We start from the raw sequence: 15,671 nt of genomic DNA, 5'->3' as shown, positions 1-15,671 counted from the left end.
TACCCCGAGTTAAGGTAACAGAATCAGTATATAGACGCAGAAAAACGTAGATCTTTGTATCCCTAAAATGAACGTAATGTGATAATGTAAATCTCACTCATCTCTCTCTTTTCTTTTCTATAAAAGAACATTCTTGGACTCATAAAATAAATAATACTACATAATGCTGCAACACATCCATGGCAAAAATGTAATGAAAACTGGATTTGTATTGCTGGCTCATTTGGATCAGTGTTGAACTCACCGTCTATCTCCCTCTCTTTCCCTCTCTGTTTTCTATCCATATCTGACTTTTAGATTTTTAAAGATGCTAACACACACACACACACACCTGCAGGGATCGGGCAGTATTGACTGTTCCCTGGCTCCAGCTCAATTTAAATATGGCCTGAAGGGCGGAAGATGGAAGAAGACAAAAAACAGAGGGGGAAGAGGAGGAAATAGAAGAGTAGAGAGAGAAAAACACCTGAAAAGAAAGAGAGAATGAAGAAAGGATGAGAGGAAGGATGGTCCAGACTGTCTGGCCACGAAGGGGATCAGTGCTGCTCAATACAAGACACACACACAGAGCAGAAGTGGAAGTAACAGCAATCTTTCTTGTGAGGAGTGGCGGTGACAGGATGGTTGACAGGCACTTACACCAGCCAATCAATGAAGACAGATCAATATGTGACTGGGCCAATCAATGACTGCCACAACCACTGTGAGACACACACATTCATGTATACTGCCATTACACAGCCCCATCTGAAGCCATGTCACGGTAAATGGAACATAAATTTCACATTAAAGTGTGAAATAAGTGCAGTGTGATGATAATTATCCTATGTAGTAGAAATTAATTTATTTTCAATACGGATGTTTTACACTGGTCTACTGTATGGGCCAAGAGGAAGCCATGTTGGATAACGCTGAGTACATATATTGACTGTGACATTCACGAATCCTGCAAGTTGACACAAGGCTCAGTCAGTTGTTGTTAATGAGGGTATGTTTTTCATTTCATACCTCTGTCATGGCTGCACAATATTTTTTAAATGTACTATAAACAGAACATGACTGTATGTTTTTAATCTCAATTCCAGCCTGTGTGAAAATACATATAGAGTTACTGTGTGATACACAAGTAGACTTTTTACATTCAACTAAATGTAACGGATGAAAGGTTGACTTGTGTGAAGATGTTTCCATACAGGGAACAAGGGATCTCTGAACACTTTGCTGAGTACAGAAATCCTTTGAATCATATGAAATGGCCTTCACCCTCACCAAATATCAACCAAATGTATTAACTACAGCTTTTGTTAGCCTGACATCACCAGAGCAAAATTAGTCTGGAACCTCTCTATTTGGATTTCCAAGTGGCTGTAGACCAAAATGTCTGTTGACCCAATTAGAGAGACCACCAACCAATCATAGCATTGAAACGTTTAAAGACGGATCGATGGGCAATATGCAAATGTAAACAGAATACAGTGTGCAGAGATGATCTGTGATGGTGTGGCATCTATATGTCTATAAACGAGTGTTGCTGTTTATTGCCATCTGGTAATATGTATAAACAAGAGGGGGGCCAATGAGGAAGACAGTGCTCTTTCTACAATCATCATCAAAACACCAAATGAGGGAATATGTTAGAAAAATGGCGTTTAGCCCTCCAGTCCAGAGACTTCTATATCAGGAGCACTGAAGCTTGTTCTGGGGGCTTGCGGTGTCTGTGAACTGTGACACCTTACGTTGGCTTTTCTTGTACTTAATCAGCCATCTGTACATTGAAAGTAATACTTTGGTGCAATAGCTGGCTAGAGGATAGGTTTTATCACATACTTGAGATTCTCTAGATCAGTGGTTTCCAAACATATTGGTTTGTCCTCGCCTAAAACAAAGCAACTGTGTGTCTGAGTTGTAACCAGTTCAACCAAAAGGTGACTTTCCTTCCCAGATTAGTTCATTTGAATAACACTTGAAGGCTTGAAGATGTGAAATTATTCAGTAATTCCCAGGAAAAAAGCAAAGTCTGAAAAATGTAAGATAGTTTTGATTATTTTTATACTGTGTTAATAATCCTGTGAACTCTAAGATTGGTCTCACAGTTTGTAAGGAGGGTCCAGACCCCCGGGCCTCACAAATCTAAATGCTAGATATAATCAACACTATCATCAGTATCTATCTTTTGTGTAAGTTTGTGATGAAATTTGGACTTTGGACTGTTCTTGTGAAACCTTTATATTCAACCTGCTTTGTCTATTTCTATTGGGAGGAATAAAACACCAAACAACACAATGTGCGCAGCAGTGCAAAACACAACATCAATAGCTGTGTGAAAGTGTTTCAGGCTGGACTGTTTCTTTAAGTTTCACTATCCATGCCTGAAACATACGAGGGCTTAAAAATTCTGTCTTTAATCTGCCTCCTCCCCTTCTCCTCCATCTCGCCTCCATGACTGAAGTGGATTTAAGAGGTGAAATCAATGAGACATCAGAGCTTCACAAGGATCCACCGTCTCAGTCTATTTCCAGGACCAGCTCTGCCTCCTTTTTCAGACACTCTGTGTGTTTTCTCACAATGTAATTTTCTGTAATTCTCTGCACTCATCAACAAAGCATGTAATACAAAAGAAAAGTGGGAATTTGGAGAAGAGCACTGCAGAAAAGCTGCAAAAAAAGGACAGAATCCAAAAGCACTGAGGCGAAATGAGAGCCAAACAAATCTAATCAGGTATCAGAGCAGATACAGTTGTAACGCCGTCTGCTCAGTGATTGTTTCGACACGCAGTCATCTTGGAGGCAGAGCAGGACGGTTAGCTGAGGCGCTAGCTACGGTAAAGCCGCTTAGCGTCACTGTCACTCTGTGCTGTTGTAGAGCACCGGGGTGCTTCAGAGCTCAGGTTCCACATCAGCAGATTACCCACAATACACCAAGGGGATTTCCTCGCCTCACAGAGAGCTTTCTGCTATGGTTTGTGCTGTTTGTTAAATTCAGTGTAAACAGCGGTAAACGCAACACAAGTCGTCATGTTTTTTCTGACAGAGAAACTTCTTGGACAGGTAAACCAGAGCTCAGGCTCAAGATGAAGACAGTAGATTTTGTCTTAAAAGAGTCCCATATGATCAATACAATGGTAAAATGTGAATGTCTGAAACAGAGGGACACATACCTGAATATTCAGAAAGTCACACAGCTGGATTTAGTCAAATTTAATTGGCTAAAGTAGGAATATTTACTACTAATATAGTATGTTTTTCAGGGGTGCAGATTTCATTTTGCAATTTGAAACAAAATCAATAAAATGTCATGTGTACGGTTTCTAACCTGATGGGGAAAAACATTCCTAGATTTCTCTTAAGAAATAAATTAATTTTTTGGTATGCCCATTTAAACTTCACCAAGTAAAATGCACTGAATTTAAAAATCATTTAAGTTCATAATTCTGAGGGGTTTGAATTAACATGTCTCCACACCTCTAAAACTCTGCCCACATCCCAGGTTTTTCAGCAACTCCAATATGTCTGGTGCCTACTGACAGCTGTTTTCACAGTTGTCATCCTGTTCCAGATACACATAAATAGTGTCAGAAAAACTGCCCCAAAAATGGCGACAAGGGTGGATGAGTTCAACACAGCCAGACAGGTTGTTGTGAATCAACTTACAGCAATAACAACGCTTGAATCTGCAACTTCTGCTTCTGCAGCAATAAAGTTGTTAACTGAAAATGAAGTTGATTTGATGGATACGTCACTCAGTCGCTAATGACTGGGTAAAAAAACACAAGAGTCAAGTTTGTAAAAATCACACTTTATTTTGAAGTACAGTGAATTTCCAGCACAGAATTTTTGTTCTGAAGTGCTTTTTCTGCTGTAGAGTGAGTGACTGATGGACAGCTACTTGACAGAGACAGCAAACTAGCTTTATGACATGACAAAATGCAAGTATGACTCTGAATATATTAAACTGTGTGGACCTTGAACAAATGACTGAGGAGAAATCTGCACTGCATGGCTGGACCAGTTGGGAACCACTAGTCTAGATGACATGTAAGCAATGGCAGAAAAGGTATTCATATCTTTACTAAAGTAAAAGTCGCAATACCTCAAAGTCGAATGACTCAGTACAAGTAACATTCTTGCCATCAAAATCTTACCTTAAAAGAAGTAAGCAGCAAAATGTAAGTATCCAAAATCAAAGTCATCATTAGGCAGCAGAATGTTAATGTGACATAATATTATTGGCTTATTATCACATGTGCTTTAAAAACTACAGTCAGGTAGTCTAAAACAATCTATAATGCATATTTTATAAACTGAGCACCTACGTTGTACAGGGCTGCAACTAATGATTATTTTCATTGTCAACCTATGAATTCTTTTCTCTACTGATCAATTTGTTGTAATATAAAATGTGATATAAGATGACGTCTTCAAATGTCTTGTTTTGCTCACATCCCAAAGATATTCAGTTTACTGACACAGAGGAGTAAGGAAACCAGGGAATATTCACATTTAAGAAGCTGGAAAAGAAAGAAGAAGAAAGAAGTTTGACTTATTTTCTGAAAAAGTACTCAAGACGATAAACTGATTATCAAATTAGCCGGTGATTAATTCAATAGTTTACATCTGATCAATTAATCAAATAATCATTGCACCTGTAATGTCGTATGTAAAACCTTTATCTTCAAAGTAACTGGTGACTCTACAGTAGCTGTCAGATAAATGTAGTGCAGTAAAAAGTATAATATTTCCCTCCTAAATATAGTAGAGTAGAAGTATAAAGTTGCATTATGGCACGTAGCGTTTTCTCTAGGAGAGAAGTGGTTGCAGGGCACTGGGGAATGCCTCCTCCCAGCGCTTCAAAAAAAGACTGTGTTCAATGGGTATTTAATATCACCTAATATTGATTGCAGACCCCTGAATTGTATCAAATCGAAATCGTATCATGGAAGACTTTGTAATATTGGAAAATATTGTATCGTTGTCCAAAGAATCGATACAATATCGTATCGTGATGAAACTGGTGATTTACATCCCTAGTTCCAACCACAACAATACCTTCATATTAATGTTAGCTAGCGTAACATTGCAACAGAGGGTTGACTACACAGTTAACAATAAGCTTACGTGTACGGTGTTCTGCTCCCACAAATGGGCTTTTCTGTCTGTCACTAGTGCCTTTCTGAGAAGTTCAGATATTCACCGAGATGCAATCTCAGCAGCTGCACAAAAAGCATGAGCACTCTGAAAAAAAAGACGCTGGGCACGCATGTGGCAGCATACGCTCTCTCTACACTGTGGGCAACTGAAAAAAAGATGCAAGAGCAAAAGCAATAGGGCAAAAACGCTGTGTGGACACAGGCCCTAAAATTGAAAAACTCATGTTAAGTATAAGTACCTCAAAACTATACTTAAGTAAATGTACTAATTTACATTTTACTACAGCATGTAAGAATTGTTTCCACAGCATATAAATGATTATATTTCAGCATGTTGTCAGAACCTGCCCGAAACTAAAAATACGATCAATGTCAACAGACTGAACTAGTATATTGTTGTCACTTTATTATTCAGTCTGGCATCATGTTTATGTTTGCTTCTTCTGTGTTTGGGAGTTTGTTTTTCCGAAACAAGAAAACAGTTGCAAATGAGCACACCATCAGACCTGTTTAAATCAGTGAAGAAAGTCAGAGATGATGTGGGCGGTTTTCAAACAAATTGGTTGAGACAACAATTTTATGTAATCCAGACGTCTAAAAAAAACTTTCACTTTCCAACCACACTTAGCCTCTAATCTTTAATCTAACCGTCTACACATATATTCAAATGCCAATCACCACATCAGTGTTTACTGGGAAGCTGATAAAGAAATGCAGCGAATGAGGTTTAAAGTTTTTGGAGGTCAAATGTGTTTTCAAATCCTTTTTGCAGAACATCGGTTCACAGCAAATCAAAGCCTCGAGGGTGTTTTATGTTTCCTCCATCTGCTTTTGATACCAGACTCTTTGATCATCCATCACCGGAGCAGGTAATCGAATAAACGAGCATGACAAGGGAAAATAAAACTCATCCAGTGTCAGAGTTCAGATGGTGTTTTTTCTTTGTGTTTTTCGGGGCTCGTGATCTGAGGAGGATGAGGAGCGTCTCAGCGTGGGAGGCACCAAAGCTAATACAGTGATTAATGTTTAGCTGCATGTTGTGATTCATGGAAACATGACTAAGTGGTTGACTGAGTGTGAAAGACGCTGACGCCACTCTATACGCAGACACATACTTCGCATACACAAACACACACCACTCACATGGATGGGGTTATTGAATGAATGCATGATCTAGTTCGTGATAAGTGTTCAAGGATCACTGGGTCACAATGCAATGCAATAATTAGTAACCAACTCAGTGGACCGTCGATTTTTTTCCCCCCTCTACAGCACAGGCCTGTGTCTGGTTGCCGATGGTTACAAGAGGATGCCTCCATTTTGGAGCAGTGACAACAAAGCACTGGAGCGTTATCACATCTCCCGCCCTGGCAAAAACAAAGAAAGTGACAAATGTGTGCAGGGTGGTGTTTTGTTCAGTTGTGCCTCAGAGGAGAGAGAGGTGATAATTTTACACCCTTTTAATGTCACTGCTTCAAACGTGGTGACATTTCTCTCGTGACCAGTGGACGCCTCTGTTGTTTTAGTAAAAAGATGCTTTCTTGTGCTGTGCATGAAAATGCTATGACTAACAATGTGTTTGTTGCTGAGTCCCACTATTGTCTTTATTCAAACATCCCTTAACATGTATTTGATCGATATCTTTATCTTTGATACCTTTCTCCTAAAGTTTATTTGAGACACAAACCGGGATGGAATGTAAATAAGCACATTTACTGCACTTAACTACTGTACTTAAACACAAATTCAAGGTACTTGTACATTACTTCAGTATTTCCATTTTGTGCAACTTTCTATTTCTGCTCCACTACATCTAAGAGATTAATATTGTACTTTTTGCTCCCCGTGTGTCTGATCCTGCTGGTGTCAGAAAAATAACCTGAACATCAGCAAAACTAAGGTGATGATAGTGGATTTTGGAAAGAAGCAGCAAACGCACTCTACCCCCATAATATCAACACGTCCTTGATGAAGAGGGTGGACAGTTTCAAGTACCTTTGTGGTCCACACTGAGGGCCTGACCTGGGTGCTGCATACTGACTCAGTGGTGAGAAAGGCAAGACAGAGACTGTTTTACCTGAGACACCTGAGGAAATTCTGTATTTCCCCTTAAATATTGAGGGATTTTCACTCCTGCACCAACGAGAGCATCCTGGCGGGAAACATCAGAGCCTGGTATGGAAACTGCACCAAACAGGACCACAAGGCCATGCAAAGATCGTTCAGCTGAACACACTACAGGCGCTGCTTCACCCTGCATAAAGGACGTTTACACCAGGCGCTGCAAAAATAAGGCCAGGGCAATCATTAAAGATGTTAGACACCCACATAACAGCCTTTTCTCCCTGCTGAGAGAGGGAAGAAGGTATCAATTACACCAGGCCAGCACTGAGAGGGTCAGAAAGACCTTCTACCCTCAGGCCACAAGGATAACTAACTGAAGACCCTGCCTGTAAGACCCTCCCACCCTTTATATAGACATTTATTTATCATTATTCCACTGTTTTAAAAGCACAAATTGAAGGAACTCACAGATTACCTTTCACTGAAATTGTGTACGTATGATTTCATGTGACGAATAAACTGATTGATTGGATAATGTGATGAGGATGAAGTATTAACTTGAGCAGAGGGAGTTAAAATTAGCACAACCCTAAGTAAAATGCAACATACACATTAACCCAACAGTAATACTGATTGAGTATTTTTACTTTTCATATTCTAAGTGCATCTTACTGATAATACTTACATACTTTTACTAAATTAAGGTTTTTAAAGAATCTGAATACTACTGAATTTAAAGACAGCAAAACAAGGACCTCGGGAAAAAAGACACTTGAGGTGTTTTTCTTATCAAGGCACCTTCAGAGTTTTCTCACTCTGCACTGTATAGAACAGCTTGGTCACCATTTATCTGAGATCGTACAACACTTTGTCTCTTGATGTTCCTTTGTCTTGCATTAGAACATTTTCTTACGCAGTTCTCGTTGCCATATCAACCCATTGTGTAGTACTGTAGGACATGTTTCCTCTCTGTACTGTATCAGCCCATTGTCTTCACGCTTGGATCTAATCCCTGCGGTGGAGCGGCTGTTGGGCTTATAGACTGCCTGTCTGTCGGAGAGCAGACGGAGGGAGGTTCCCCTGTTCACCGAGATAATAGCAGAGCACTGGAGTGGTTTATACACTCACACATACACACACACACACACAAACCAACACACACAGCCTCTCAAGCTCTGCATGTGGCAATTATCTCTCCTCTCAGCAGCTTGTGGCATCTCCCCCATCTCCTCCTCTTCTCCTCCACCTCTCCTTCTCTCCTCTCCCTAATCTCTACTTGACTTTTCTTCCTCATCCTCCTCCTCATCCTCCTCTTTGCTCCCACAACCACCTTCTCTCCTCTATCTCCCCATCTTTCCCTAAGCCGTCTATTGCAATCCTCTCATCTCTTTCCTCACCTCCTCTCTGCTCCCCCTCCTCTGAACTTGAGATTGTGACAGAGCACTCCTCCCATACACAATACCGACCTGAACAGTCTGCCCCCACTTCCCCAAAAAAATAAAAGAAAAAGCTATCCACACCTCCCTGGTCCCCCTTCCCAACTAAAAACAGCACTGTTTTTTTTTCTAACTTTGTAACACACTCACACACAGGAGCAACACGACTGATCGCCTGAGTGAACGGACACTTTGAAGATAAATGTCAAACTCAGACAGACAAAAATATAAGTGGTTTCTGAAAGCACACTTCCTAACTTTGTTTACTTTCTTTTGGCTTTGTAGGTTACTGGAGCCTAGGAATCTAATGTCTATTTGACAATTAAACAACATTAGTTTGACACAGATACACACAGAAGATGTAAATGCTCAGGGGCCTCCCTTTCACTTCAGTACTGTAGTTCTAAGTTTAACCTTTAGTTTAACTTTTTTTTTGTAGCCAGCACCATGTGGTTTTGGTTTCAGTGTCCAGGCATCTGTGGGCCCGTTTGACAAAAAAGGCGCAGGGAGTGACCTACAATTGGATTTACATCAGGGGTACTCAACTAGCTTTCCACAGTTTTCCACTTATGAAAATGACAGGAGACCAGGGGCTGGTTGCAACCACACACAGGTCAGGTGTAGGTAGGGCCATTTCTACAATTTGAGAACATCTGGGGGTTAGCCTGGACTGCTGATGGGGGGTCTGCAGGATCCTCCTGTGGCAATTTTAATTCTGTTTTTAAATAAAAAAAAGCTATATTTTGTTGTTTTTTATGCACTCTGGTGTCTCATTTAAAATTCAAGGAATAAAAAAAAAACAATCCCAGTGTGAATCAGAAAATGGTTGATGGGTCACCCTATTGTAGGGTGGAGGTGGAGTTAAGTATCACTGATCTACATGTTTAAATGTTTCTAGAATTTGTGTTTGTGCTTCCACCGCATACCAAGAAATGCTGGTATTAGGAAAGTCAACCAATCATGGAAATAAAAGTGATGACTTTGCTTGATTGTCTTAAGCAAAAACACAAAAATAAATCAATAAATAACACTATGATAGGGGTGTTTGAATTATATACTTGTTGGAAAGGGATCTTAACATGAAAAAGGGATGTAACAAGCCACAATTATAAACTACAGCTAGATTTCACTCTCACTAGTTTATACTAGGTATAGCCCAGGGACAGAAACCGGATTTAGGTTCTTGTGGTAAAGCCGCAGGCACTGTTCCTGAATTTATAAAAAATGTTCGAGTTAATAAAGCTGAGAAAGTGTTGTTGGTTGCTGCTTCACCAGGAAATGTTTGATTAAATTTATATATTAAAATGTAGGCATATCTTGGGGCGTCGGTAGCGTAGTGGATAGTGCCGGCGCCCCATGTACAGAGGCATCGCCTCGCTGCAGCGGCCGCAGGCTCGAATCCGGCTTGCGGCCCTTTGCTGCATGTCAGTCCCCACTCTCTCTCTGTTTCCCCATTTCACTCTCTGTCCTGTCAATAAAGGCAAAAAGCCCATAAAAATAATCTTTAAAAAAAAAAAAAAGTAGGCATATCTACAGTATAAACTAAAAGTCCAGTGTGTAGTATTTAGGGCATTTATTGGCAGACATGGTATATAACATTTATAAGTTTATAATCACCTGAAGATAAAAATATTTGTGTTTTCATAACCTTGGAATGAGCCATTTATATCTACATATGCAGAGAGTCATCTGTCATGGAGTCTGCAACACTGTTTCTACAGTAGCCCAGAACGGACAAACCAAACACTGGCTCTAGTCTTTTGTGTTTTTGCGTCGGTCACCATAGTTCTCCTACACGCTTGGCACATGGGAAAAGTTTCAGATGGTTGCAACTGAACCTTTAAGCAACATGTGTAAGCAATAAATGTAATATCGGAATATCCTAGGTATTCCTCCTCCCATCTCTAAAGTTTATCAATACATAAATTGTGCCCAAAATCCCAAAGTCATTACACCTGCTTGGCATTTATCCATGTGGAAGTCGTCCAGTTCACCCATAGTCTCTTCCTGTTTTCCAGATTTCTTGCAGCCTGCAGGCTACACTGAGGCCTGCCGTGCATCTTCAGGTCAAAAGCTTGTTTTCTAATCTTTAGGTTATCGTTGCCCCGCTGGGAAAATAACAGACCTGGTGCCTCCTCTCTAAACCTGCTGTGCTTTCTCTACTGGAGCTGTGCTTCAGAGTGGTAATCTACCAGGCTCTCTTGTTTGGTATCTTTATTCTAAGGCAAGGCAAGGTGTTTCTGCAACTACATTACCCAGAGATCACCTGTCAATCACACAGCATCTTTCCTTGAATTTTCTAGTGGCAAGATTTGAGTTTGTCCTGAGTTTGAATGTTTTTCTTTCTACAGATCTTTATCTATATCAAACTAAACTGTAGAATTTAAGAGTTATAATGTGATAATGTGCAGTTTAGAGTTTTAATGTTAAGAGCAAATTCTTGAACTTGGATAAACTGACACTCTCGCACCTTAGTTGGCCACAGACCATCAAAACATCACAGCTTGGTATTAAAAGGGTAAATACACTGTGAATGATTTGGTAATGTGTCTTCATTTTTCCTAATAGAACATTACTACGGCGAGTGAGGGTAATGATTTCAACCTCTGACAGTTCGCAACTGACTTGGCCAACTGACTTCAACAAAATCTGAACTGGGCTTTAAACTTTTGGTAGCCAACTAGAACAACAAAATTAACTGCTACTTCAGTCCACTAGATACTTTTTGCTGTAATGAATATGACTGACGTGAAATGAACAGACTGAAAACTTGATCTCATTAGATAAAACAGATGTTGACAAAGTTTTCCTTTGGGGATATAATTTGCATTTGTTGAAAAAAGGTGATAAATCGCAGTGCATGTTATCGCAATACTCACCATATCCAACAACATTCAGTATCATAATAATATTGTAACATAAGGCCTCTGGTGATTCACACCCCTAATGGAAGGTAGTAGAAGGCTTGTTGCCAATGGCTGGGAATCCAGCTGCAGTCATCACAGGTAATCACAAATCCTCAGTAACACCATAAATTTAAAATGCTCCATTTCCAAATCTCCTCCAACCAGTCCTATCCCTCACTTTTTGTGCCCTTTCTACAAATTTCTGTCATACCACCTTGAATTTCCACCAAACGCTCCCCTTTGGGAATGGAGCCAAAGTGTAGGAAGCACCTTAGTGAGTCTGCAGAAGAAGAGAAGGTGTTTCTAAGAATACAAAACCTCAGAGGCTTCATTTGAGGATTTCACTGCAGTTTTTTTTCCCATCCAAACAGAGTATGGGGTGCTATCATTTCCCCTGCCAAGCGCTCCTGAGATGTACAGCTACACGGTAACTGAGTTAACAGACCACCCGTCCCCACACACATGCACACACACACACACACACACACACACACACACACACACACACACACACACACACACACACACCTTCCTTGCTGTCCTATACGAGATAAATGAGCACTATCAGCCCCCTACCTCCCTGCTAGCAGATTAATGTGTAAGCGTATCCCTGGTTTCCCGCCTCCTACACACACTTCTCACTTTCTCTGTCTCACACACACACACACACACACACACACACACACTTCTCCACCGCCTTATGTCAGCTCAACAGCGAATTTCCCTCCTCCGGAAACACAGCAGATGATACAGGCGGCCGACACATTTAGGCACGTTACCGTACACATGTGAACATGTAGAAACACACACACACACACACACACACACACACACACACACACACACACACACAGTTTGACACGCACAGTGTCAGAAGCTATGATTGAGTCAGACATCATACATCCCATCATCTGCGGGTACATCTTGAAAACGTCACACACATCCACACACACACACACACACACACACACACACACACACACACACACACATAATGATGTACGTGCCAGTTATGCTAACAGATTTTAGCTTCCTACGTGAGTCGTGGAGCCGTACCCTGCTGTGCTCACCACCACCAGCCGCAGCAGCAGCAACCTTCCAGGGCTTAGTCATGTTCAGTGTAACTGCCAAAACAAACAGCCACCCAATTAACGCCCACATGCAGCTTCCTATTAGAGAGCTGGGTCACCACGAGCTGCCTGGTAACCTTTAATCACACAACCACTATCGGCTTTAAGCCACACTGTCACAGCGGGCAAAATGGATGTTCCAGACGGATTTGTTTGTCTTTTGCATTAATCTAACTTTTCTGTACTTTTACAGACAGAACAAACAGTGTCAATGGCACCTCTAAACAAAAGTATGGGGGGTTAAGGAAAGACAATAAAATGAAAAGAGTAACCTAGGCACCTAGAAAAGTACATTAACCCTCTTAGAAGATAAGGATGGTATTTTTTTAAATCGTCAACAAACCCCATTAAAAAACCATAAACAAGAATTTGTTCATCTCTCTCAGTACTTGCTGACTTCCCCATCCTGCCTGTGGAGTTCAGCCCCAAGCCCACTGCCTCCTGCTGCAGATCAAAATCTTTAAAAACTATTTTAAAAAGTCTTTACTGGTTTCCTAAAACAACTGCACACTGTAGTTTTTGTCAAAGAAATAGTGCATTTGTTGGGGACTGTTTTCAGCAGCAGATTAATCCACATTTGGTGCTCCAGTGAGTATTTGTGGCAGCAGGACGGCATCTGTGGGACTGAGTCAAAACAAACTACAGTGTGTGTGTTCAAGGTAATGACGGAACATGTCACCTAGTGCAACAGTGTGACTCACTGATGCGTTTTAATTGGCACAGAGGAAGAAGATAAATCAGGCTTTGATACAGACACAATACCTGTTTGCAGAGACATCCACTGTTGGTAAAATCCACACACTACAGAAGTAGAATAGTTTCATGTGATGTAACAACAAAATGCCTCAAGCATGAACATTTCAATCAATGAAGATATAAGCTAGATATAACAGTGTTTTTTTCCTAATTGAAGAATGTAGAATCAAGACACTAAAAAATACTTAAAATCAAACAAAATGAACACCCCTTTGTGAATGTATTCAATAATTCATCACAGCAAGCACTGATATTCACAGAGTGTTTTTGATATTATAAAAAGGCGTAAAGAAAGATCAAAGTACTTAAATGCCTTGATTGCTGACAGAGAATCATGGAAAGCGTAGTTCAGGAAGATGTGAGTGTGCGTGTGTGCTACACTGGACCTCTCCACGCTTTCCACAAGTGCCTGGAAGTTTTTATCAGCTGAAATGTGTAAGAAGGCGGCTGCTGTCAAAGCAGACGAGCCCCTTATCTTCCTGCTGAGCGTCTTTCCAACAGACAAGGACGGGCGCTCCACTAAGAGGATTTCTATTTTGGTGTTTAATTTAATTTCTTTGCGGACAGCCGGATTGTAATTTGGTGGTTTTTCTATGAAAATGTGTTTGGTTCCATAATCTAAATTTGTTTTAGTGCTGATAGGAGATTAATTATGAGCTCAGAGAGCTGCTGCTGTGTTACTGTTTGACCCTCTGTGTGTGTGTGTGTGTGTGTGTGTGTGTGTACAAAGCAGTTATACCAATCTGTACTGTCATATGTGTGTTCTGATGGGTTTGTTTGCACCTGCTTGCTATTGGAGTTTGGGTTTGTATGTGTTCTGATAAGCTTTATTCCTATGCAGTATACACGGATTGATTCATACATCACATTGTAGAGAGTGTGTGTGATAAACGTTTTCCTCCAGCAGTTGGATTGAACATGCTAGACTGCTTCGCCACACAGGATAGAGTGTTTCCAAACACATCTGACATCTTAAACGTTGATTCAAACAAATGCAGAAAGAGCGGTGTGTGTGTACCTGTAGTGTCGTGTGTCTCTCAGAGCTCGGTTGCTGGGGATGCGTTCGCTCTCTCTCTGGTTGAAGGCGTAAAGGGTGTATGGGTCGTCACCGGGCTTCCAGCGCCGAGCACTCAGGTAACCGCGTTCATCAAAACCCTCCAACATGTCCTCCCACTCTGCATCTGAGATCTGTCAAAAAATAAATAAAGCAGTCAGTTAGTAGTATAATCAATAGTTATTTTCATGTCATCTGTCGGCAGGTTTTTTTTTTTTTGTTATAGTGTTTAATTTGCTTGTTTTATCCAATACCCAAACAGATTTAATTTGCATGATCTACAGTTAACCAAATTTCATCAGGGGCTGTACGATAGATCTCTTTGTATGAGGACCAAAACGTTAACTTGGAGGTCATTTTTCATGATTTCAAAAGAGCAATACACACTATTGTTTTCCATGTAAGCCAACACACTGTGCTCTGACTAAATGCAAATCATTGCAAGGTCACGTACATCACCACACTGGGATACACCAGCTGTGATACTTCAGTAGAGCAGCAGTTATGTCAAATCTGCACATCTTACCTATTGTACCCGACTACATCTTCTAATTTTAATATAAATAATGCAGTTCATTTATATAGCACTTCTCAAAACAAATGCTTTACATGGTTGAACCAGGAACAAAAACATTTCAGGACTGCAATGACATAAAATCAGACAGTTACAACAGTACAAAATTATAATGGAAAAAACCCCAAACTAATATTAAAAATAAAAAACAGCAGCATTAAAGACAGATGAGACATGTTGGAAATAAAAAAAGTGTGCCTGCATTACTCAGAGGTCACACATACATTAACTGCAGGTGCTTGTTACTAGATATCTGTATAATTAAACTAGTATTTTCTCAATACATCTGTTGAATTATTTAGATTTTCTCTGTTCAATTTATCAGTCTGTCAACCACCCGATCAATCATTACGTACAATAATTTAGCAATTAATTAGAGACCCTTTATTGCACAAAGAGCTCCCCAGTGTTCGAGCCAAATGAAACACCTCAGAGCAAAGAGAGTTTCTTGGTTTGAAGCAGTTTTAGGTTTTGTTGACTGACATTTTCTTTGCATCAGTCATCAGACTGGATGACAACTGAATGTGAGATTTAGTCATAAATGTCACATTCTGAGTCTTTGGATTGTAACCTGTGATTATCTACCAAAGATATGCTGAGTGTGT

General features: G+C 40.3%; 1 protein-coding gene across 2 annotated transcripts in view; it reads right to left on the bottom strand.

Moving 5' to 3' along the window:
• galnt14 (UDP-N-acetyl-alpha-D-galactosamine:polypeptide N-acetylgalactosaminyltransferase 14 (GalNAc-T14)) overlaps positions 1-15,671 on the bottom strand; it is a 202,816-nt gene that overhangs the window by 145,569 nt on the left and 41,576 nt on the right. For both annotated transcript variants that reach the window (XM_033648965.2, XM_033648966.2), the window contains exon 2: positions 14,457-14,626. In XM_033648965.2, coding sequence (XP_033504856.2) covers positions 14,457-14,626 — 170 coding nt within the window. The remainder of the gene's footprint in view (positions 1-14,456; positions 14,627-15,671) is intronic.

This window comes from Epinephelus lanceolatus, chromosome 13, assembly GCF_041903045.1.
Source record: "Epinephelus lanceolatus isolate andai-2023 chromosome 13, ASM4190304v1, whole genome shotgun sequence".
In the NCBI taxonomy this organism is placed as follows: Eukaryota; Metazoa; Chordata; class Actinopteri; order Perciformes; family Serranidae; genus Epinephelus; species Epinephelus lanceolatus.
The sequence above is the reverse complement of the archived record's forward strand: the minus strand, read 5'-3'. Positions and strand labels throughout refer to the sequence as shown.